The sequence below is a fragment of the Centrocercus urophasianus genome, unplaced genomic scaffold, assembly GCF_019232065.1.
Source record: "Centrocercus urophasianus isolate 14NV4802_14NV808 unplaced genomic scaffold, USGS_Curo_1.0 seq_12, whole genome shotgun sequence".
NCBI lineage: Eukaryota > Metazoa > Chordata > Aves > Galliformes > Phasianidae > Centrocercus > Centrocercus urophasianus.
This window is the reverse complement of record NW_024884364.1, coordinates 56,273,202-56,299,200: the sequence shown is the minus strand read 5'-3', so window position 1 is coordinate 56,299,200 and position 25,999 is coordinate 56,273,202. Positions and strand designations below refer to the sequence as shown.

Here is a 25,999-nt window from a genome sequence, read left to right as displayed (position 1 = left end):
GTGATCTTCCCCTTCAACTCTGCTCTGGTGAGGCCACATCCAGAGCACTATGTCCAGTTCCGAGCTGCTCAGTTCAAAAAAGACAGGGCACTTATAGAAAGAGTCCATCAGAAGGCCACAGAGATGATGAGGGGCCTGGAGTACTCCTTTATGAGAGAAGGCTGTTCAGTATGGAGAAGAGAAGGCTGAGAAGAAATCCCATCACTGTTCATAAATATCTGAAGTGTGGGAGTCAAATCCATGGGGTCAGGCTCTTTTCAATGGCGTGCAGCAACAGAACAACAGAGTAACAGGCACAAACTAGAACGCAATAATTTCCAAATGAACATGAGGAAGAACCTCTTTACCGTGAGAGTGATGGAGCACTAGAACAGGCTGCCCAGAGAGGTTGTGGAGTCTCTTCTGGAGATATTCAAGACCTGACTGGATGCCTACGTGTGTGATCTGCTGCATGGTACCTGCTTTAGCAGGGGTTTGGATTTGATGATCTCCAGAGGTCTCCTCCAACCCATGCAATTCTGTAATTCTAAATTGGAAAAATAAAGCCATCAGAATAGGCTCACGTGCCAACATTTTTGTTCTTGTTAGTTGGGCAAGATGAGGACATAGGAGAAATACCCATCGGTGACATATTTCCCTTCATCCACTGGTTCTGTGGACAGCAGTAGTAACCTAAGAACCACGTTTCCTCATCATTAACAAAATCATAGAATCATAGAATATCCTGAGTTGGAATAGACTCATAACGATCGTCGTGTCCAACTCCTGGCTCCATACAGCACCACCCAAAAATCAGACTGTCTATCTGAGAGCACTGTCCAGACACCTCTTGGACTCTGGCATGCTCAGTGCCATAACCACCACCCTCTTAAGCCCCAGAGATCTTTGGTCTGGTTCTTTCCAATAGCCCTTCCAGGTTTGTTTTTCCATGTTTTGCTTCCCATCACTTTTCAGCAAAACCTTTGTTACTATTGTATGAGTGCCTTCTGTCCCAAGCCCAACAGCCATTTCCCCTAATTCAGGCCCACGTGCAGACTGCTGCTATCTCCGGAAGTTTTGATCTTATGGGATGTTAGCCTTTCAGAACTGGTCTTAGAAACTTGCTCTGAAAACAATAACAAAAAACAGATCGTTTGCCACTGTAGGTTATCCTGCAGAGGTTTGGGTTTGGTTTTTTTTTTTTTTTCTGTGATGTTTTAAAACCATGCAGGAGACACAGGAACCTCCATCCCTGGCTAGAAACCTTTTCTAGCTTCTTTCACTCTTGAAAGAGCAAGAGGAGCTCTGCTGAGCAGAGCTGATTAATTACGATTGCAACAAAACATATCTTCCTGCTAAAAATACCCAACTGCATTGTGCTTTAGGAGCGATACGCCTTATGTAACATATTAATGCCGCAACCAAACGCTGCAGATCAGATTTTACATCAGCACTTTGTACTGCTTACCGTGAAACAAAAGGGATAACGGCTGCAATAACCCTGCAGCTTTTACAAGTCAGTATTTAGGGCATCACTACGGCAGGGAGCGTTACTACAGCACTGCGGGCGTTGTGAAACGTGTCTCCGTCATTCATAATTACCTCGAAGGTAGGAAACCGCCGCCGAGCACGTAGGCAGCTCTTCTACTAACCACCCACGGAGCGGGGTGCTTTCGGCTTTCGGCAGCGTTTCCAGCGGGACCACCCGCGGAACAACCCGGGACGACGCAGCGCGCTGCAGCCCCGGCGCGGCTCCACACGGTGTCAGCAGCGGGCAGCGCGCCGCGAGCCGCCCCCCCTCGCCTGGCCTTGCGGAGCCGCGGCCTCGTCCCGAGGCGGTGGCGCCGCCGGGGTTGTGTCCGCCCCGCGGTGCCCGGCCTCGGGGCGCGGCCCGCAGTGCAGTACGGCCTGGCAGCGCTGTGGCAGGGTTGCTGGCGGTTCTCGCTCGCTCCGCAGTGCCCCCGCCTTCCCGTTAGGTGTTGCTGCGTCAGGCCGCCTCGCACGGCGCTGGGTGTTGTGGCTGGGAAAGGCGGCTGCCGTCCCTCCGGCTGCGTGCAGCTGGCGGGCGCGCAGCTGTGCGACAGAGCTACTGCAAGCCGGGCTGCGGAGTGCGCTGTGTCCGTCAGAGCTGTGAATGGCGTGGCTCTGCGTGTTGGCATTGAAAGGGAACTCTTTCCCAGTCCAGGTGGTGAATTCAGCATCCTCCGCGTTCTCAATTTCTCTGAAATTGCTCAATTGCTGCTGAAAACTGAACCTGAGTTGAGGCGTCCCTCCCCTTCTATTTCAGCCATCCTGCTATGGGTAATCGGAGAGCAGCATCTGGTTATCAGCTTCATGCTGCTTAGCCTCTGTCTCTGCAGGTGTTGTGGGGGTGGTAGGCTGCCTTTTACTGCCTTTATTGCCTTTTACTGGGTGACCAACATGGCTCTAGCAGAGTCAAGCAAGTGGAAGTTCTTTCCTGTTCAAACTTAACTTACAGAGCAGCGCAACAGCAAGCAATGTAATGGCCAGTGTTGTGTTTTACCCATTCCTTTTTCTGAGACACAGCAAAGTACGGAGTTCCTGTTGGCCCTTTTATTTATATGTATGATGGCTGCTCAAAACCAGTCAAGTAACTCTGGGAAATACATGAGAGCACAAGGAACACGCAGAAGTATCAAGACAAGGACAAGCTTTCAGGTGGTGCTTTACAGCCTTCCCTGACAAGAGGAGGCCCAGAGTTCTCTGTATTTACGACAACAGCCTTCAGAGGCCGCAGCACCTACAGTCATTGCTGGTCATGCCTCCCTTGTTAGGCCACAAAGTAGCATGACGTAGAGCCTCCTGTATTTCACCTGAAATCCCTTTGTTTAGGTGAGGTGACTGAAATTACATCAGAATTACTTTTTTTGGTACCATGGTGCAGATTTTGACTCAGAAAGCAAGATTTATATGTAAAAGCTGCTTACCAGTAATGCTTACCTCATTGAGATGCTCCAACTAGGAGCACAGTCTCACTGAACAGAGGCTTGCACATACACTGCCTCTCTCCCCAAATCCAGATTTGATTCCAAACTTGGTGAAGACGGCAAGAATTATTTTACTGAAGTGAGCACACTGTGAGCCAGTCTGCACTTGTAAATATTTACACAGTGAATAAGCATATGACCCCATTCCAAATCCGGCTACCATAACTTCATGTGTTTGTATGTCAGTTTAGGAGCCTGCTGGTGGAGATGCACTGCGAGAACTTCCTTAGACACAGAAGAAAATCACTTCTATTGATACTCATCCCTTTACCTAAGCTTTCATACTTTTATCTTCTTAATTCCTTTTTCTTCTTATTTTAACTAATCGTATGCATCTTTGTTGAAAGTACTGTATGGTTCCTTCAGTCTTTCTCACTGCTAACTCCTATCGTAGCTTTACTTTACTCAACAAAATTGTTGTCCCCATAAGCCCCTCTAAATAATTGTTGGTTCCTCTTACAATTTGCTTGTATGCCAGCATCTATTTAAAAATAAAATATAATCATTGACTAACCATTTTAAAGCTGTTCTTAATAACCTAAATTAATCCCTGTTCTACTTGTCTTTCTGCCTTTCTGCTCCTCAACTGCCCCCTGGAGAAACAGCTCTGGAAGGAAAAAGTAATGCATGCCTCCAATCACACTGCACTTGTAACAGTTTGCTCTGGACTGGCACGGGCTGATGTTGGTTGCATTTTCTCAGCAAAAATGGAAAATGCCGGCCCAGGGAAACAGATTCACTTTAAATGATATATCCCTTCTGAGCAAAGTATCTTTCAAAAATGTTGTTTTGGGTAGATAATATAACTTCTGATCAGAACTGTAAAGAAAACAGCCAGCCAAAATGCCTCTAAAATTTGAGAGGTTAAAGTTGGTCAAAAGTCTAGTTAGCATTTCTACTTGGCAGATTTTGACTATGAATTTCATTGAAATTCATTGAAATTTCATTGAAAACCCAAATGTTTTGGTTTTCTTTTTCATACAAAAAAAAAAAAAAAAAAAAAAAAAAGTCTAAGTAAAATGAAGAATCCACATCCTGGCTAAAATACCTGATAGTCAACAGACTTCAGTAGACCTGAATGTGACTTTTCTTCATCAACCTGGGTACCCTGATCAGTATGAAGCAGCTATGGAGAAAATGCAGTCATGAAAGTCTGCATTCCCTCACACAGTGCAGAGCATGAAAATACTTTTTTTTCCGCAACACAGCACAACTGTTTCTCTGGTCAGACAATGCAGATGGAAGAAGGAAGGTTACAGGTAGGGACTTCTGTTACAGAGAGAGACATCAGGAAACATTTCTTTACGGAAAGGGTTGTTAAGCACTGGAAGAGGCTCCCTAGGGGGGTTGTTAGAGTCACCATCCCTGGATGTGTTTAAAAACAGTTTGGATGTGGTGCTCAGGGACATGGTTTAGTGGAGGGTTGTTAGAATCAGGGTAGTACGGTTAGGTCATGGTTGGACTCAATGATCTTTAAGGTCTTTTCCTTAAGGTCTATGATTCTACGATTCTGTGTATGCCCTCATCCCTGAGGCTGAGTCCATATTCCCACACCACAGTAATGCCTGCTTTCCTGTACAAGGTTAACCACATCCCCTGTGTCTTCCCCCATAACTGAACTTTCCTTCCTTCCAGCTTCTCTTCAGCATGTATCACAGTATCTCCAGCACTCTCTCCTGAGGTGTAACATGGGGAGAGCTTGGAGAAGGGCCCGCATGGCTTGACAGGAGTTGCACAAGTATATGCCAGCTAGTCATAGAAAGCACAGCAAGGAAATCGTCTTGTTTTGGGGGTTATTTAGTATGGGGGAGGCTCAGGTGAGACCTCTCTACTGCTCTCTACAATGACCTGAAAGGAGGCTGTGGCAATGTGGGGGTTGGCCTCTTCTCCTAAGTAATGGTGTTGAGAGGGAATGGCCTCAAGTTGTGCCATGGGAGATACAGGCTGGATATGAGGAAAAATTGATTTACAGAGAAGGTGGTGAAGCACTGGGATGGGATGTCCAGGGAAGTGGTGGAATCCTGACCCTGGAGCTATTTAAAAGACTTGTAGCTGTGCTGCTTAGGGAAATGGTGTAGTGATAGACTCGGCTGTGCTGGATTAACGGCCGAACTCGATGACCTTGGGGCCTCTCCGACCTAAGTGATTCTGTGACTTCTGCCACCAGGACGCAGCAGAAACAGGCATGAACCCGGATCCCCGCCAGCGCCGGCAGAGGCCGGTTTGGCGGAACGCCGCCGGCTCGGCCCAACCCACGCCCCTCCCGCTGCGCCACAGCGCGGGGCCGCCCCACGGACTGCCCTCCCGTCCTCTCCGCACAGCACCGCGAGGGGGCGCCACAACCCCGCGGCTCCCGCAGTCCATCCGTGCGGAGGGAGGCGGAGAGGCGCGGGAGCGGCGCACCCCGCCCCGCCCCGCCCCGCCGTCACGTGTTCGGCTGCCGGCGCTCCCGCGCCTTTCTCGGCGGTGGCGCTGCGCCGGGTGCCGGCCGGCAGGGGGCGCCTCGTCCGCGGGCTGGGCGGGGTGGGGGCGAGCCGGCCCGCCCGGCGCGCGCCGCTTGTTGACCGAGCGGCGGTTGGTGGCGCGAGACTCTCTCGTGACGCGCTCGCAGGAAGGGCGGGGGGGAGGAGGGGCCGCTGCCGGGGACACCGAGAGGGGGAGGAGGGGGAAAGAAGGAAGGAAGGGAGAGCGCGGCCGGGCTGAGTGAGGTGGGGAGGAGGCGGTTGCTTGCGCCCGTGCCGGGGGGAGCCGCGATGTGAAGCCCCGGCGGGGCAGGCGGAGGCGGCGGCGCACGGGAATGCTCGTCTGGGACGCAGCGGCGGAAGGTGAGCAAGCGGCGGCGGCCGCCTCCCTTTCCCTTCGCGGTGCTGCGTGCGGGCGGCCCGGCGCGGCGGGGCCCGCAGCTTCAGCCCCTCCCCTGGCCCGCGGCCTGGGCCCGACCCCGCTCCTCAACGGCGGGAAAAGAAGGAGGAGGAGAGGGAGAGGAGGGGGGTTATGTAACCGCCGGCGGGGGCCCGGCGCGCGCGGGGAGGCGGGCGTCGTGCGGGGGGAGGGGGCACGGAGCCCCCCGGGAGCGCGCGCGGGTCGCAAGTTGGGCCGGGCTGCGCCCGCTCCTGTAGCGCGGCCCGAGCCGCACCTGTGTGCCCGTGCCCGTGCCCGGCTGTCACATGGGGTACGGCCGCAGACACAACACGGGGCTGCGGGGACGCCGCCGGCGCCGAAGCGGCGCAGGGGTCATTGCAGGGAAATAGGTGGTGGCGGGGAGGAGGAGGAGGTGGGGTGGGTTTAGGGGGGAGGGGGGGACTTGGCCCGAGCCGTGTCGCAGTTCTGTGATCCCTCACGCAGCGCTGCCTGCGGTTATCCGCCGCGTGGGCTGTGAGTTGTATTTGCTGAGCAATAGTGCTGGGCACGGGCTCGTGCCTGCTGACCGCGAGGGCGAGCGTGAGCCGTGCCGCCGCTTCTTCCTTCCCCATCTCGTGCTGCTGTGTTTTGCTGGCTGGTTGGCGTCGGCTTGACCTGCGGCTATGAGCGGGCAGCCCCCCCCCCCCCCCACCACATCCCCCCATCCCTCTCCGCCGTGTGAGATGCACCGTAACGGCACGGAAAGCCAGGGAATAGACAGATAATATCGCCGGCACGTGATTGTTTTGGGTGGAAAATCTGCGTTGCGTGCTGCGATATTCCATTATTTCTGGTGCTTTCAAATCGATGTCGGCCTTCAAAATGTCAGGCCTGCGAATACACCGCTTACGGTAATGGGAGATTTCCTTCATGAGAAGAAGAGTTGATCTTGATTGTGCATCGTGATTTGAAGTCCAGATCCAATCTCTCATAAACCGAAGAGCAAAACCGGTGGATTGTAACTGCATGAGCTGAATTCTTATTTCATTTATGTGCTGTTGTTGCTCTGATAGCATACTTTAAGCCTAATTGCTATTAGGTGTAAGGGATTACACTTAAATTTTATTTCTACACTAGTTTGGTATTATTAAGGTTTGTGACATTTAACACAGGAATCCAAATCTCTGGCAGATTTGTTCTTTGCCATCTTGCCTCAAGCGTGTGCTACTCATTTCCACCTTAATTGTCTTTCAGTCAATCCAGTTTTCCCACTGGACAGTTCACCAAATCCCTGTTAGTAAATAATCCCAAACTGTCATACTGGAGGTCATTGGTAGGACAGAAGAGGCTCAGTGCAGACATCTGCCTTGTGACCTACCAGTGTCTGACTACTTGAAGATAGGTTATTTTAAAACTAAAATGATAATAGCAAAGAAATGCCAAACTGTATTTCAGGCATCTGTTGTAAACTCTGTATTTGTGTACAGACAGTGTAAGTGTCTTCACACTAATTGGTACTGCAGAGGTGTCTCCAGGCCATTCCTCTGGAGAGCATGTGTGTACTCTCAGTGAGTCACAGCTTGGTGTGATGCAGTGTCTTGTTGCTGGCTGCTGAGCCAGATGAGCCTTTTCTCATCCCTTGACTGGGATGTCTGCTCTAAAAAAGCCTCGTGAAAAATTTTCGGCCTTGCTGCCATCCCTTGCAGCTATTGGAGAGATTAAAAAAGAAATCAGTGGAGTCAGATACAAAGACTGGCTTTGAGTATGCAGGAAAAATAATATGATTACACAGACTTATTAATAAATCAGTTGTTTAGGACAAGTAGAGAAAGAATAACTTATCTGACCCTACCCATGTGCTTTCCCCATTTAATCTGTTAGCTATTGTTTATTTTATGAAGAATGATTTTTATATTAAACATTCTCCGTTTTAATTAAAGGTGTATATTATTATCTCTGAGATCTCTGTCAGCTCTTAGCAGTTTGTTTGCCTGGTGTAGTTGTAACAAGGGAGCTAAATAACCAAATGTTGAAACCCTCCTCCAGGAATACAGTGTAGATTAATTTGATGATGGTGGCATGTGTTTACCTAAGCGTAGCAAAATTAAGAAGAATTGGAAGCAAATAGAAATGAGAGTGGCCATGTAGTTATAAAGAATGGTGAAAGTAAGAAGCAAATCTAAGTGGATGCAGAAGAGTGTGAGGAACAGGCGAGGGATTCTCAAACGTAGTTCATGTAGTACAATGAAATGTGGAAATGTCTTTTTTTTTTTTTTTTAAGAGACAAATTTTTGTAATGCTTCTCCCCGATAGCAGCCTTCTGCTTTGTTGTGGAAACCAGACAACTGTTTAATTGGAGAGACAGATGTTTTTAGGGAGAAGGACTTCTGGTGTCTGTGGTCCCCCTGCCTCTCTGTCTCTTGTGGAGTAACTGGTGCTCATGAGAATTAGGAAAACCTTCTGCATCTTCAGTGGAGCTGAGATGAGTATGCAGAACAGCTTTAATATCAGAGCAGTGATGATAACTTCCTCTTGCGTGTCTTGTCCAGACTAACTGAAACTGTTGTAGTTAAGGAATCTGTGACCATTAAGTTCATCTAAGAGAGATTTTTAATTTGGAGTACTCATAGAATTGACTGCTTTGTCTTTCATATTCTTTGCAGCAACTGCTGAAGCAGACCCTACCTCTTGAATTTCAGTATTAGCTTTTGGAAAACATAAAATGCTATCACTTTTTTCTTTTTTTTTCCTAATTCATTTCCTATCTTAAAGCTTCTTTAAAGTAGGGTTACTTGTTGGTGTTCCTCCTATTTAATAGAACCGAACTTCATGGTTTAAAACTTATTTGCTGGCATAAACAAAGTTCAGACATATTGTGGGTGACTCTTCTGCATTTGTTTAACTTGCTATTTTTACCAAATTCCAACATAAGGAAATTAACATTTGTTACTTCCTTATTTGGTTTGCTTGAACTTGTAAAGACCTTTTCATTTTCTTGATTTATAAAAGAAAGTAGTCCTGAGAAACAGATAATTTAGCTCAGGATAAATTATGCGGCTCAGGTACCGTGCGGAGCTGTTCCCATAAATGCAGGTGGACTGGTTTGATTGCCAAAACCTGAAGTCAGTGCTGATGCTGTGCAGAGCAGGGCTGAGATCTGCTCAGAGTTTTCTTTGCTTAGAGACTGGCCATCTTCTGGCAGGGCAATACATGCGGTAGGTTTTGGCAGAGGGTTGGGACTTGTTACAAACATTTCTGGTCAGCTGCCAGTTGTCAGTGAATCTTCAAAGTAAAATAAAGTTCTGTGTGCTGTGTTTGTGACTTCATCTCTCTGAGGTGATTCTGATCAGCTGTTAGGCCAGGGCATGATGAGTAAGCATCTCGGACAAATGGTTGTTCTCCACTGAGATCAATTTGGAAACCTAAGCTTAAAGGAAGTCATGAAATAAGTGATTCTTACAGGTAGGAAAGCCCACACTCCTGTGTGTAACAATGAGTGCAATTAACCAAGCAGAGTAAATGTATTTTACTGCTTTGTGTTTTTTTTTTTAATGCAACTCTTAATTCTGCTAAAGAAATGAGATAGTGGTTTGCAGTAAAAGGATACTGTGCTGGTTTCTGAGTCTGCCTTTTGTTTTAAGGAAACGTGAGATCACTGGGGAACAGGGGAAAAGGGCTTTTCAGTCTCTATTTCCTAGATTTCTGAAATTGCTTTTTTTTGTAAGCTGTTAAAGCAATCCTTTGATTAAGCAGTCAGAGGGATCAGGAGGTAAAGAATTATCATTTTAATTTCTTGTTGATAAGGATCTTAAAATAATGTGTTTCCTCTCCATAATAAATCCTATGTTGATTTTTAACCTGCTAAGTTCTACAAAACCTCACGTTTGCCTGAGGAAGGCCATGTTTGCTCTGTGGCCTTCTTGTATTGATATGTTTTTACAACGTAGGGTGGTAATGTTGTTTCAATGTCAGCTGTACTGAAAATACAATTTATAACCACTTTGGGTCAAGAATGTAGTTCAGATTTGAGTTTTATGCAGGGATTTAATGAATTAGAGCTTTTTTGTTTCTTCCAATGAACTTGCAACTGTGTTTTTCCAAGAAAGTACTGAATATCTCTTTCAGCTGAATCTAAGTAGAAACTTGAAAATGTGTTGAGTCGGATGAAAAGTTTGCCTTAACCTATACAGTCTCTAGAAGTTGCAAATAGTGAATACCAAGGTAAGAGTAAAGAGACAACCATACTGAGATGCTTCCTCTTTGTTCTCCGAGCTCCTGTAATTTGTTACCTTAAAAAAAAAAAAAAAGGGATGATATAGATTCATAGAATCTTAAAATCCTTAGTGTTGGAAGAGGCCTTTAGGGGCCATCCAGTCCAACTCCCCTGCCATGAACTGGGACACCACAGCTAGATCAGGTTGCCCAGGGCCTGATCCAGCCTCGCCTTGAAGGTCTCCAGGGACAGGGCATCAATCACATCCCTAGGCAACCTGTTCCAGTGCTTTACCACCTTCAACTGTAAAAGATTTTTTCTTTATTTTTTCTTTATATCTAACGTAAATCTACCTTTTTTGAGCTTAAAGCCATTTTCCCTTGTTCTGTCACCACGAGGTTGTGGATGCCCCATCCCTGGAGGCATTCAAGGCCAGGCTGCATGTGGCTCTGGGCAGCCTGCTCTGGTGGTTGGCCACCCTGCACATAGCAGGGGGGTTGAAACCAGATGATCATTGCAGTCCTTTTCAACCCAGGCCATTCTATGATTCCATGATTTACATGTTTAGTGGCACCCATATGGGTGTAGAGAGATGGTCCTTCTTAGTATTTGACATCACATGCCACTTGAGCCTGACAAAGTGGATGTCTTATCTCCCTTTCCCTGAAGAGCCTGGCCTGCTCAGCATCTGCTCAGTGTACACTGATAACACTGAGTTCAGCAGAAAGCACAACTGCCTTGGGTGTTTCTGCAAGAAAATAATTTGCAGAGAAGAAATGGAGCCTTCTCATTACCTTAGTTAGAGCATTGGTCCAGAGTGCAGATTTGTTTTTATGCTACTGCTATTACTGAAGTGGTTAATTGGGATGCTGGATAAATCAAGAGATCAGCAAAAAGTTTAACACGCCTCTGTGCACTCACACCTGCATGCGTGGAAAAATGCATCTGTATGTACGCATGTATATCCAAGCAACTACATAAAATCAATCAATACCCTTATCTCTTTCAACGTGATTTTACCAGTATGCTTATTTCATGCCCAGGGGACCTGGGAAAGATGGAAGATGGTGTGTGTCAGAAGTTTTCTCCAGAACAGTTCCTCTGAATTCACTGTTAAAAATTTCAGAGCATCCTCAGGTTCCTCGTTTTGGACACCTCTTAAAATTTCTACCTGTTTTTTGATCTATTCAAGAACACTTTTACCTCCACTTACCCATTTTGCCTGCCTTGTTAAATTTTTCTTCAGCTTTTTAGACGCTCCTTCTAGTTGTGCTTAGGAAGCCTTAAATCATTCAGTAGCAGTAATTCATGACTTGGAGTAAGAGATCTTTGTTTACATGTGCTGCCTGCTTGCTGCTTTACCTGCATTTCATTGCAGGCTTCGTGGGCGAGACACAAGTTATAAGACTGGATGTTGTCAGGCTGAGGTATGCCCAGATTTTCATTTCCTAAGCAAGTTTTATTGATTTTTTTTCAGTTCAACAAACAAAAAACCAACAGCTCACCCTTTCTTTTCAAAGAAAAGAAGAGCATAGTTCTCTATTCTTAAATACGATGAGCTGCTAGACATACATAGGCTTGGAGGAAGAATTACATATTCATCTCACTTATTCTTTCAGATACTGAAGTTCAAGAAAATTACTTTTTGGTTTGATTTACAGTCTGGTCAGTGTATTGCTATTGAGAATTATAATTCCAAGTGGTTTCTTGTCCTGATTTGACTTAATGATTTTATTCTGGAATCTGGACAGTCAGAAGCCAGCATAAAGATTGTGAGTGTGCTCTGTCCTCTTGGGGACATTCCTGTGCCACAAAAGAGTATGAGTACTAAAAGAAATAATGAAGCTGGTTGCTGACATCTGAAATTTGCCAGTGTATTGCAGCAATAAGACTATTTGAACTAAGCAGTGACTTGAACTACGTGGCTGAACATATCATTGACAATTTATGAGTAACCACTTGTTACTGAGGAACTCTAGGGGTGGGATGGGGGAAATATTACCAAATAATGCAGAAATGTTGAAACGGAGGCCGGAGTCTTCTCCGTGCAGAAGAAAAATTCAATCAAGTTAAACCTCTACTGTGACAAGCCCTAAGTGGACTGTAGCTGCTACTGAGTGTTATTCCTGGAGGGGGATGAAACATTGACAGTTGGTCTCAAATTGAATCTGGCTTGCTATTTTTCAGAGAACTAACCATCTCAAATGCCATGTATAAAAGCAAAAAGACTGTCTTGTTGAAAACAGATTGCTCAAAGCTAGTGCAGACTGTGCAGTGATGTACTGTCTTACACTAGGACAGCAAGTCCTCTGCTGCGTTCTGTACCCTGTTCATGTAACCTGTTCATGGTTCCTTAAGCTGTGACAGTTTAAAAAAAAATAGTCATCTGTCCCAGACTCCAAGTCGTTTTGAAAAAGGTGTTAACATTTTTGTTCTGTGCAGCTCTTTGTGGAAATGGTTAAGTGCTGAGCAACTGCTTTAGGCAGTTGTGATGATGAGCTAACAAAATAAGTGCATCTCAGTGTTTGTGTTGAAAGCATTTAGTAGTTGACGTGCAAGTAAACTGATCTGAAATAAAGACCATTTTTGCAGAAATTGTCGTTTTGGAAACTGAAATAATTTATTTAGCAAGGAGGTCCTGTGTCTTTTTCTGGGCGAGCACTGAAGGTCAGAGTACTGTTTGCTCTAGGAGCAGGGCAGTGATTGTCCCCCTGTACTCAGCTCTGGTGAGGCAGTACCTCCAGTACTGTGTGCAGTTTTGGGCCCCTCACTGCAAGAAAGACATTGAGGCCCTGGAACGTGTTCAAAGGAGTGTGACAAAGCTGGTGAGGGGTCTGGAGCACAGGGCTTATGGGGAGCGGCTGAGGGAGCTGGGAATGTTCAGCCTGGAGAAGAGGAGGCTCAGGGGAGACCTCATTGCTTCTATAACTACCTGAAGGGAGGTTGCAGTGAGCTGGGGGTCGGCCTCTTCTCTCATGTAACTGGTGATAGGAGTAGAGGAAATGGCTTCAAGCTGTGCCAGGGGAGATTCAGGCTTGACGTTAGGAAATACTGCTTTTCTGAAAGAGTGGTCAGGCACTGGAATGGGCTGCCAGGCAGGTGGTGGAGTCACCGACCCTGGAGGTGTTCAAGGAACGTTTGGATTTTGTGTTGCAGGCGTGGTTTAGTGAGAACTATTGGTTGTAGGTGGGTGTTTGGACTGGATGATCTTGTAGGTCTTTTCCAACCTTGGGGATTCTATGATTCTATACTTTTGCTGCCAGGCTCAAATGAAAGAATGCAGGGAGCACGCTTTTGGAATAGTCATCTTCAACTTCTTAAGGAGTTGGTTCTGAAGAACTGATTTTCCATTCATTATGTGAGTTGTATGCCGTGTCACCTTTCTAGGCAATGCCGTGGGTACTCATCTTTTTGAAAAATACTATTTCTACATTTCTCATTCCCACTAGCAGTTTTGTGTCCATTACTTGACTGAACGTGATTGTTCTTTGCTAACATGAGCTCCTCAGGTTACTTACAGAAGGGAGTACTGCTGGGTGGTTTTGGAGACAGATTTTTGTTTTCATTTCTGTTGCTTTAAAATACCATCAGAGGTTGAATTGCAGAAAAGATCGTGCTGGTGAACGCAGTAACACAGGTGCTTAAGTTGGAAGTGGTTATAATATGGGCACGTGGGAATTAAGATGGGAAGCCGACTTCGCTCCTGTGCTGTTTGATTGTAACTCTCGTGGAAAACTTTGTTGTGGAAAAAAACCAGGATGGTCTGCTCTCATTCACTGGGGGAGGATATAAGCAGAGCTGGTTAGTAAGCAGTAACCTGGTCCTTGCAAATCTGTGTCCCCATTTACGGCACAATTGGTTGATTATAGCAGTGACTTAAAAGTTGCTTTCCAGAAGTGGCTGAAATAGTCTTCAAGTTGTGTCAGCAGTGAATGGACCAGTCCTAGTCACTCCTTTTTCTGGCTCCTCTGCTTTGGCTTTGTGTGATCCTATTGAGACTCAGCTCAGAACACTGAACAGGTGAGGAAGTAACCTATACAATCATAGGATTTTTTTCTGATTCAGCAAGCCATATTGGCACATAGCAGCAGTCATAAGGGTGAATATGAATATATGAATGCAGAGTTAGAGTAGAAGTTGGGAATAAGGGATAAAGCCTGTTAGGCTACCAGAGGTTGAAGAGCAGCTTCATTCCTTTCAGTGGCTTGCAGACATTGAGTTGACTCACCCATCTTGTGAAACTTCACCCTGAGTGTTTATTCCCAATCTAGAATAAAATTCAGTCGCTTTGCAACTTGCTACTTAGTTTAACATACAACAGTGTTGTTAACTCAAGTGCCTCAAATCATAGGTCTCTTTAAAACAAAACAAAAAGGCAACTCGAACTATCTTTTTTTTGAAATTCCTTTATTGGATTCTGAGATTTTTAGTATGTAGTAAAAAAAAATAAAATAAAATAGATAAAGACTCTGTGGCAGCAGCTTTTTTCCAGAAGTCTCAGCCAAGAATAGGTCTCATGTGCTGAGAAATGTGTAAACATGTAAGACAGTTCTTTCCTCAACAAACTTGCAGCCTAGTGCCAAGCAGAGTGGTGAGTTTGATGTGGGAGCTGGAACCTAAATGCATGAAACTCAAACAGGCCGCAAAGTACCCGTTTGATGGGAACAGCTTTTAAGTCCTGCTGAGCTGGGAGGGATTCAATCTATCGTTCAGGCAGAAGATTCTGATATTCATTAGCAATGGCCTGAGATAGCTGTACTTCTGAAGAGTTGCACCTTCAAAAATACTGTTCGTGGTTGAGTAAATTAATAAAATCAGTTTATTTTGCATGAAAGGGTGTTGATAGTGTTCATTCTGCTCAGAAAAACAATGTATGTTACTGTGTTACACGTCCATTCAACTTTCAGTGGTTAGAGATGGGGTTCCCTGCATTAGAAGCTGTGCTTTGCATTTAGACACAGTCTGGCAGGGCTGACTGTTGAGTCATGGTGCAGCCTCTGGTTGTCTTTACTAATAGTTTGTGCTTTCACATACTGCAAAGTGTAAATTCAGCCAGACTGGAGTTGATGACTTGAAGAGGCAGTGGAAATGTCTCTGCATAGTGGAAAAGGGAATGCTGAAGAGTATGGCAGTGCCAACTCAAATTTGGGCAGGACTGGTACTGACCTGGAATTAAAAAGCATATGGGAATCTATGTTCACTTCTTATAGAGCCACTGAAGACTATGTTCTGTGCTGTTATGCATTTTCCCCATAATACCTGTGGTTTTGGTCTGGGTTTGCCTGTCATCCGAACTATCCCAAATAACTGAAAGCCTCCTTACAACCACATCATCCTGATTTTAAAGTATTTCAAAGAAATAACTTTCCTGAGTCAGATACTTAATGTCAGCATTCACGTCTACATCCCTTGTTTTACAGTCAAAAATAACACAGTTGCCATGCAGATCTTATGTATACATGAACAGGTTTATAGAATTCATAAAACAGATATAACCTTTTACTCCGTTAAATGATCTGTGAAGTTTGATTAACAGTCTTTAATAATAAAATTGAGTGGTTGTGGAATGAGAAGTATAACGTGAGGCCTATAAACCGTTGTGCAGTGGGACATTACGTATCATTTCCAAGTGTGTGATATTGACTGTATTTGAGCTACTAGTCATGCACAAAGCACATCACAAAGTACACCAGAACTCTTAGGTGGTCTTCTAGCTTCAGTTTTTGGAAAGCATCTCCCAGTGAACTTTAGTTAAAGAATCCTACTTTACCAAACCACTGAGATTTATACTGTGTGTACTCCTGAAAGTCACAGGGCCAAACTGTAGTAATTATGAGGGCGGGAATTCTTAATATGACTATTCTATATATATAAATATATATATGTATATATATATGTATATATATGTATATATTTTTTTTTAACCTTGAAAACTTCTTCCTCTTGCACAGAAGAACTTGGATTCTGTTCTTAGGAATACTGCTTCAATCATTACAGACTGCTGTGCAGTTACAGAGTTTGTTGGGGAATTGTTTGTGTTCCCAGGTCCACAGCATAGGCATTTCAGTTTTATTTAAAAACTTTTTTCTTGTGCAAAGGGTCGTTTTGTAGATTGTCTTTGCTCTGGAGATGCCCTGAAAATGATGTATCATGGTGGTTCGCTTTACCAAGTCCCTTCTATTGATTCTCCACACCACCACTTTGAGGGCTCTTCACAAAGCATTTCTCTTACTCATCCCTTCGTCCTGATTCCTGTACAGAGAGTTTTGTATCATCTTTTCAGTTCTTGTTTTGTGAAGCAGTGAACGTGCTTCAAGTCTTGCTTAACTTTTTTCTCTGATTTAATGTGTCTTGTGCAAGATGTTTTTTACATTCATTTGTTCCTTAGGTTTCAGAAAAGCAGCTCTATCTTCATTTTCAAAGAAAAAGTTGCACTGGAAGCTCAAGGCTTTATCAAGATCGTTGAACAGCCCAGGTTGAAGAGACCTTGAAAGAAAATCAGGTGCAGCCTTTCAGGAGAAAAGGGAAGCTGGCTGAGATTGTCTGGCACTTTGTATGGTCGCATACTGAGAACTTCCAGTGGTGGGAACTGCACAACGTGACTGGGGAGGCTGTTTGAGTGACCAGTTATTCCCCCTGTAAAAAAAATGTCGTATATCAAGACAAAGCCAGTCCTGAAACAGCTTGTACCTGTGGTCTCTTGTCTTTTCCATGTGGTTCCTTGTGAAGAGAGTAGTGGAGATTCTCTGTATTCCAGAAACCTTGGTTTATCACTCAGTTTGTAAAACTACATAGGAAGAAATTAAGTAATCCCCAACTTTTAGGAGGTAACCCAGAGAGAGACATTTAGTAGTAACTGGAATACTGTGTTTTTAACTTGTGTTTAGAATTGAAGGGGCTGGGTCAAAAATCATCATCTGCCAAGGAAATTGTAAATCATTATCAGATGCTGAAAGTAGGCATTGCAGCCTGGTTTCTCTAGTTTTGAGGACTGTGGGAAGACAACTTCTGAGCAATTCATACGTTGTGCTTTTTAACACGCCGATCTGAAGGAGTTGCGTTTATCTAATTTTTAGTTAATCACAGCTGTGTCCTAGTTTATGATTTTTGTTTGCTCCACTGGTTGTGATGATCTGTTCCATTGGCTTTTGAACTAGAGATTTTTCTTCCTCACCTCCCTGTGTCCTAAATAGGAATTTCATTTTTCAAGGTTTCAGGAAAGTTTCCTCTCATGGAAAAGTTCTTTGGTTTAGCAGGCATTGGATATTTTTGTTTTCATTTTACTGGTAGTGGAAGGACTTATGGACAACCTCTTGCTTATTGAAATACAGAGCTTGGAATAGCTAATGTTCTGGTCAAGAACTTTGTGATTGAAATGAAAAACAGATCTGTAAGACTACTGGTGACTTATGTGGGTCTTATACACTCTCATCCAGATACATTTGAATTACAGTTTACATGAGTTGATGGAAAATCCACAAGAAACATGAGTATCTCGAGAGAAAATGTCACATAATGGGGAGAGATGGCATTGTTTTGGTTGTTGATGTAGAGCTAATCTCCTTGACAAATCATTAATCTTGATAATTATATACATGTGTGTAGGTTATGTATCAAATTACAGCAAGCATGAGAAGAATAGAACCAGGTGCATCGTGATCTTCCTGTGTTTGCAGAGATCCTGAAACTGATGAAGTGTGTTATACTTGCTTTGCTTCAATTCTGTTGGTACCTAATTTGGCATGTTCACAGTATTACATGAAAATGATCATATTTCTGAAAACCTGCCTGCAGCTGACTCTTTGTTTTTTTTCTGCAGTGAGACATGCCTGCAGTCCAGGGGGATTTAGCTGGATTTCAGAGTATGCCTGCTTGGTAACTCGAGAACAAAAGGGACTTGAGAGAAGGCTGCAATTCGATTTTTAGCCAAGTTTTGCAGAAAAAGTAGTATTTTAATGTGGTAAATCAGGCAGTCTCCAGAACAGTGCATGCTGGTGTCTGGATAGGTAAATGACCAAAGTGGGTAATTATCTCCATATACACCTGCATATACATTCTAGTAGGCTGAAGAGCAAGGGAAGATTCTGTGCTCCACTACTTTGTGATTCTGTGTGTAGTCCAAAGAGTAGATATCGTCTCAAAAGCAGAGGAGGAAGAGAAAAAATCAGTTGACTTCCTTTTATATTATGAACTGCATTTTCATGCATTTGTATGGGCTATAAAGAAATATTTAATAAAATAAAAGTGACTGGCTTAAATCTTAGTTTCGGAGTATACCAGGTCCTATTCCTGTCATCATGCTAAGAGCTTGTAGCCCTAAAAGGCAAAAGAGTGTTTGTAGTTTGGGGGCTAGTTAGAATAGAAAGTGAGAGATAGAATGTAGCAGCAGTGACCTCCTGATCAGACCGCACCGTTGATCAGTATTTTAAAATTGGTGTTACAGCAGCTACAGTCAGTGTGGATCACTTGGGTACAGTGAGCAGTTGGCCACAGTCCAAAACATTTCTTTCTCTCTACCAGTACTGTTATAGCTCACTAATGGCTCATCTGGGGACACTGCTGTGTACAGCTCATGGTCTGGGGATAAGTGTATTACATAACTGAAAGCTGTAATTTGGCTGGCTAGGTTTATTTTTTAAAGAAACCTAGCTGTAGATTATACTATATCATTTAAATAACTGACTTTTCATTGGAAAAAAAGACTTTTTTTTATCTTTTATGTAATTCTGTTGCACTGAAACGACAAATGTTTGGACCTGTTATGATTAGATCTGACTGAATTCACTGGTAGAATAATCCACTTTCATGCCAGGACATGTCTGCTTGCATCCCACCACATAGGTAATACTCAAAATGAAAGAGACTCTTCTTGTTTTGGGCAGTATTTTTCATGAATGGTAGGAGTGGTATTTAAGAACCTTCTGGTTTTCACTGTTTATAGCAGAGGTCTGATGAGCAAAGTACTGAACTTTGTAAGGACTTTTTTCTGTAAGTTACTACAAAATTGACTAACTGGAATTGTGTGCAATTTTTTAGTTTGCATTGAAGTCAACTCATATACTTCAATGCCTGGCCATTGTAATCTTTGTGATATTCTGCAGAAGGCATCGCTGAAATGTCACTGACAATATTACTGAGCATCTTACTGTGCATTTTTCTTTTATGCAGAAGCTTCAGTATGAGGCGAGGTGGATGGAGGAAACGGGCTGGTGAAGGCGATGGCTGGGGAGGATGGGTATGTTTAAAACCAAGTGATTTTTATTTATTATTTGCTTAAAAAGAAAAACAACAAAAAACAAATGGCATTATGGCTGAGAAGGGTTTAGAATTTTGTTAAATATGCAGAAGGTACGCTGTAAATTGAACTCTTTTGCTTCACTTGTGAAACTTAATTCTTAAAATTTCTTCTGAACATCAGTCATGTGTTGAAGTCTTAATTTATAGTCATCAGCTAAAGTGACTCATCGGGATGTATAGAACCTCGAGTAGCTTTAACCACCACTTAAAATCTAAACCAAGTAATTGTAAGAATATTTTTAGTTGTTATCACTACATTCTTTATTGCTGAACAAACACTGTGAGAGCTTTGGCTTAGCATCTAAACTTGTATCACTCCCTGATTTCTGTTTTCTTTATTCCGTAAGAACAGTTTTAGAGATAGAATTTTTTTTTTTCTTAGAGAATAAGAATAAAGAAGTATGAAATAAGTCCTGGCATACTGGCAGAAAGATGCAGTTTATCTTGCAGATAAGAATTTTAAGTTGAGGATTTGGCATTTTCTGTTTGCAAGATGAATGTGTCTTTTGTATGTCAGCAAAAATCAATTTGAGGGAATGTTGCATACTTTTCCAGCTTTCTGTAACTTGCTTGTTTTAGCCTGTAAACATAAAATAGGACTGGCATAATGAATTTGGTTTTCTTTGTTTGCTTGTTTTTAATTTAAAAACTAGGGAGGGTACATGTCAGCAAAGGTCAAGAAACTGGAGGATCAGTTCCGGTCAGATTCTGCCATACAACACCAGAGGGATGGGAATTCATCAAGTATCTTTAGTGGCGTTGCCATCTATGTCAATGGCTTTACAGGTGAAGCTTTTGTTTTTTCAGGATCTGTTCTGTCTCTTTGCAGTGTCTGCTCACTATCCTAACTGGAGTAAAGAAATGCGAAATACTATTGTTTGCAGCTAACTGTGTAGCAATTACTGTGTGTCTTAAGTTTTGTGTTTAACTCTCCTTTGTATTTCACAATAAAGGTTTTCCATACAAAATCGCGTTTACTTTCAGAATATAAATATTACTTTACTGGATCATTTACATGAATGGTCACTGATAGAAATAGGAACTAATTTTTCTGCCTTTTACAAGTCCTCACTTACTGTTTCACTTACTGAAAGTGAATTCTAGGAGTCTGAGTGAACAATACATTTGTTCAGCAGTCAGTGTTTTTAAATCCCTGTAAGTACCACTATACTCCTACAAAATCACATGTTACTCTTTCAAACTGGTAACAGTTGCATTGGACATACAGCAGATTCGTTAAATTTATGTTTGGATGGATGTGTAGAGATTTTCATGCTCAGAGTGGTGTAATACTTGAGACAGTGAACCCGTCAATATTGAAAGAGCTAAGGCATAGATATGCTTTCCTGTATCTGGTGGACTGACAAGTGCAATGCATGCTAACTGGAGTAAGATTTTTAATCTACCATACGTATATTCATATTTCTCTTGGGTTCCCTAAAGCAGCTTAATAACCTTTTTGAAACTTCCCAGAAGCCTTATTCAGGGGCCTGTGCCAAGAATGTTGTTACTGTTACATAACTGATGTGTGCAGCATCTGTGATATGGAGCACGGCTAGTTTGAGCATGGGGAAGAGCTGTGATTCACACAGTCTGGAAAAGATTAAAGTATTAATACAGCTGGATCAGATATTTAATACAATTTCTTTGTTGAAACTCCAGCATTTACTTTTAGTGTTCAGGGCAGTAGTTTCCGAATAGGGATCCACAAGATGGATGTTTGCAAGACTGGAGAAGGAGACAATGCTTTGAAGACCATGTGCAATATCTTTAGTTAAGTTGGGTGGTTAAACTGTTTTGAGAGTTGAGAGTAAGCCTCTGGAAAGAATTGTAGCTTAATTATTGCAAAAATAAATTTATTCTTCCTTCTTGTGTTGATGGACTCTTGGTATCTTGTGCCTAATGTACCATTCTAAACATCTGCACTTGTTAGAGCTCACCCAAACTTTTTAGTGCCAAGGTGACACCACTGCAAAGGTTTTTGAAAAGCTTTTTCCTTTTTTTCTCTGCTGCTTGAAAAATAATTATTCACACATTAAGTTGCTTTTTTCTTTTTTTTTTTTCCCCCCAGTCATGTAAGAAGGAATAGCTACTGCAGTAATCAGAGGGGATGAGAAACGTTAGAGGGAGTAAGAAGAGATGTTTGTTTGTAAGGTAGTCTCTGTTCCCCAGAGGAATTAAGGAATAGTCTGGTAAAGAAAAGCGGGTTAGCTACTTCAGTGAGTCAGTAACTGTAGTGCAGGAGTTCTTTGCTTTGTTGAACCTTTTTGATATTAATTCTTTTCTATTTTTTCTGGATGTAAACTGCTCTCCCAAACTTTGATCAACATACCAGTTAATCTAATACTTGTTCTTTGTATTTTTTTTGCATTGAAATGTTTTTTTTTTTTGGAAGTAGTGAAGCATCGAATTCTCGAGTGGTTTTTTTCATGCTTCCTTCATACATACTGTGGAAATATCCTCAATAACAAGCACAATGTTTGCATTTTGAATCGGTCTTTTTAGAAATGTAGTCTTCTGCTTTTCTTCAGAGATGCATTTCTGGTTTGGTCTTTGAAGAACACGCAAAAACAGCCCTTTGCACTCCTGATCATGGCATTGTATTTCTCAGCTACCATTTTTCTTAATGTATTTGCTGACACAAAGCAGGAATATTTGTTTTTAAATTTTATAGATCCCTCAGCTGATGAGTTAAGACGGCTTATGATGTTGCATGGAGGTCAATACCATGTGTATTATTCCAGATCAAAAACAACGCACATCATTGCCACAAATCTGCCAAATGCCAAAATAAAAGAACTGAAAGGAGAAAAAGTTGTTCGACCAGAGTGGATAATGGAAAGGTAAGTTTAGGTCTGTTGCTTTTGAATTTCTTGAAGGGAAAGGATTGTGGGGCAGACTTGAAATCTGGAAAAATAGCTTTATAAAAGATTTTAGCAAATTGCTTGCAACAGCTGAGTAAAATTACAGCTGTTGTATTGAAGATTTGTATCTCAGTGATTGCTCTTTAATAAACTTTACTGAGAACATTCAGAAAATGTCAGGCCTAGCACAAAGCTGAACGTTATCCTGTTCATTCCAATTTCACATCCACTGACTGGATTAGTGCTCAATATTTTAAATAAATACTAGGCGATGTTTCTTAATTAACCTCTTGCCTTGTGTTTCACATGAGTTTCATCTGATCTGTAAATAAAGAGTAATGTCAATTTAAAAGCATTTTCATAAAATTGAAATTATTCTACCTTAAGATCTACCATAATTTGACTTCTAAAAACGAAACTAAACCCAAGGTTTTTAATCCAAATAACACATCTTTTGGTTCCTCCACTCACTGAAATGCATAACTGAAGTTATCTTGAGGTTCTTAAGAAAGTTCATTAATTTCAACAAAATCAAATGCAGTGCATCTGGAACAGAATTTACTCCGTGCAGCTAGAGGTGCTGGCTAGGAGGCAGCTTTGTAAAAGGACTGAAAGGTCTAGAAGAGTCTACATTGAGGAGCAGCTGTGTCAACCCTGGGTGGCCTCAAAGAGTTAGCTTTGGTTTTAGTATGATTTGGACTGGAGACCTGCAGAATCCTTTCCAACTTAATTTTTTTCAGTGATTCTAGAGTCTGTGTTCTAGGGAGTGTGGAAAGGGGAGGGGTGTTGAGCAATGAGTCTACAATAAGATTGCTGCATCTTAATACAGCATGGAGAGAAAAAAAAAACAGCAGACTGTGTATTGATCTAGTGGACGAGTTACTCCAGTAGCTAATATCTTAGCATTAAAAAAATGTTAAATGCTTTTTGATTTTTCTGATGACCTTGAAAATACTGTAATGACTTTGAGATACTGTGTGGATGGTTATGCAAGTTCAGAGTGTTACAAGGAACGTTATAAGCACTTGTATTAGCTTATTTGCTGTATCATCTTTTTCTGTATATAAAACCTTGGAATTCTACCATGTTAGTTTCAGCTCTGGCGATACATAATGTAAATCATGTTCCTTTCTAAATGCAATATGCCTACCATATCAAACAATACTGAAGTGATACATTTGAGGGCTGTTTTTACCATCCCGTAAAAACCTTAACATGTCTCTATGTATATGCTAGCTAGCTTTAATTTATCTAATTAGGTAATGCAGTTTCCCATTACATTCTTCTCTAATTGCCACAAGACAGCTCCACATAAGGGATTCTATTCCACTGTCAAATTCCCTTAATAGTGTTACAGTTGAGCTAGTTAAAAAGCTCACCTCTGAAGAAAGTGTTCAGGTGTTGAAGAGCAGCAAAGAAGTTCATATGTCACTGAGCTAAATTCTCTTTAAAAATTTAAATCCAATTGTATCATCAAAACTGAACACTAATATTAAGCTTCTTTGATATAAAAGAGGTTCCTCTTTGTAAGAAGCTTTTGCGTCTGTGACAGTGTGCAGTATGACAAGCTGTACATGAAGGAGAGGTGGAGTATAGGCTGACAAGGGTGTTATCTTTCTCCACTAGCAACAGGCATTGGTATGGAGAGGTGAAATCACGAGATGATGTATTTTTGAGAGGATTCCACTTCAAAGTCCATGACTTTGATAAGCAATTTAGCAGTTACTGAAGTATAATTGCTGTTTCAAAGGGAAAAAAAGAAAGGGAGAGTGGAACGTAGGACAGAACTGGAAAGAGTGTGGTAGATATTTGTGGAAGGTCTGTAGCTTTTTGTCAGTGCACTTTTTTACAAGAAGGGGAAATTTATCGTTTGGAATGGAAAAAGTAGAAGCTGTCCTCTTCCAAATTTGCTGGGGATGTGTATTACTTGTACTGTGCCAAGTTAAAGAATTCAGTCCCTGTTGTTCGTTTGGAATAACCTGGACCATACATGAGATTATTTTTTTGACTGAGTGTTGTTCTTGAAATGAAATATTTGGGATGTCTGTGTATTACCTAGAGAGGTAGTTGGAGGCAACTGACAGTACAACTGTGTGAATGTATTTTTTAGTAACAATCACTGCATTACAAATAACTTCTTTCTTCAATCCAGTTTGTAGAGGGAAGAAGGTTTTGGAAGGGGCGGTAAGTATTCATACTGGAACGTTAATGGTTATGATGAAAGTAACCACTTACTGTACATTGTTTTTTAAGTATTTTTAGTAGTAACCTATTCCTTTTCTTTTGTTTCAGCATTAAAGCTGGGCGTCTCCTCTCACACATTCCATATCAGCTTTACACCAAGCAGTCAAGTGTTCAAAAAGGTCTCAATTTTAATAGCATATGCAAACCTGAAGATGCCGTGCCAGGTCCAAGCAATATAGCTAAAGATCTCAACAGGGTGTAAGTGTTTCTAACCTTATATGCTGATGCAAATCATTCACTCATAATAGACTTGCATTTGTAACAAGATAGCATTATTTTTGTTTTCCCTCTGTAGGAGGGAAACTTTCAGATACTGAAATTTAAAAGTAAGGTATAACTCTATGGTTGTAGTATTCTTCAGCTTGGATAGGATGAAACTGTGGAGATCTAGAGCTTCCTTATGAGGCAGTCAAGGGAGGGGCAGACACTGATCTCTCTGGTGACGATGACAGGACCTGAAAGAAAGGCGTGGAGCTGTGTCGGGGAGGGTCAGGAGTGTTAAGGAAAGAGCAGGCATTGGAGCAAGCTCCCCAGGGCAGTGATCATGGCCTCAAGTTGATGGAATGTAAGAAGCGTTTGGACACTGCTCTCAGACATTGGGTTGGAATTTTGGGTGCTCCTCTATGGAGGCAGGAGTTGGACATAGTCATTCCTGTGAGTCCCTTCCAACTCGGGATATCTGATAATTCTATGATCCTATGAGGAGTGGAGGATGGAACTGCCATCACCTTGACTCCAAGTCTTGTCTCTAGTCTTTGAGTGATACTTTCCTCACTAGTGTGACCTGAGAGTCCAATAGGATACAGCGTGTGTGTGTGAAAGCAACAGGCATAATTTAAAGGATTATGACTGATAACACTGAAAAGTAGGTCTTTATTTCAAAAACAAAAAGCTGGTATGAAAATGGATTAAAAAATCCAATTATAACAGAAGGAATTACCTTAAAAGACTGCAAGAAGGGAACAGAATCAAAGGCTTCAGCAAAACTCTTGTAGAAGAATCAGAAGGTGAAAGCCCTTTTACTTTGAACGATGTGTTTTGTAATTAAGTTGATTGTTGCATCTTTTTCAAAAACAGATATTACATATTTGTTGTTCAGAGACAAGAATCGTGGAATAGTTGAGGTTGAAAGGGACCTCTGGAGATCATCGATCAATGCCATTGATCAAAGATACTGAACAAGATAATATTATTTATTTGTAACAGTGATCTGTTTGTATTGCTGAGGAGACTTACCATGAGAGAGATTTTATAGTTTCAGGGGTAAATTAAGTTGGTGCCACAAAATGAATATCCTAAGCAGTATTTATTATGAATATTTTAAACAGTGAGTGATAAGATCACCGTCATCTCTTACTATTGCATTGTTAATGATTTTTAAATGAGGGGAATATTCATACTGCCAAAAATATGAATTTAGACTCAAGTTGGGTATTTAAAAGCCTGGTATGTAGTTTGTACCACTGGGTATGCCACTTTCAAGCATGCAACTCTTCAGAACTGTTATGTTGAATGTAATTTATAATTGTGATAGTCTTACCCAAATTATCACT

The 25,999-nt window shown here is 42.4% G+C and overlaps 1 protein-coding gene across 4 annotated transcripts in view; it reads left to right on the top strand.

Moving 5' to 3' along the window:
- The first annotated feature begins 5,719 nt into the window (after positions 1 to 5,719).
- Positions 5,720 to 25,999, top strand: part of REV1 (REV1 DNA directed polymerase) — a 54,079-nt gene continuing 33,799 nt past the window's right edge. For 2 of the 4 annotated variants that reach the window (XM_042809729.1, XM_042809728.1), the window contains exons 1-4: positions 18,832 to 19,276; positions 19,992 to 20,124; positions 22,013 to 22,181; positions 24,495 to 24,644. In XM_042809729.1, coding sequence (XP_042665663.1) covers positions 19,157 to 19,276; positions 19,992 to 20,124; positions 22,013 to 22,181; positions 24,495 to 24,644 — 572 coding nt within the window. In that variant the 5' untranslated portion in view covers positions 18,832 to 19,156. Of the gene's footprint in view, positions 5,813 to 18,822; positions 19,277 to 19,991; positions 20,125 to 22,012; positions 22,182 to 24,494; positions 24,645 to 25,999 lie in introns of those variants that run through there. The other 2 variants (XM_042809730.1, XM_042809731.1) reach the window with 2 other exon arrangements.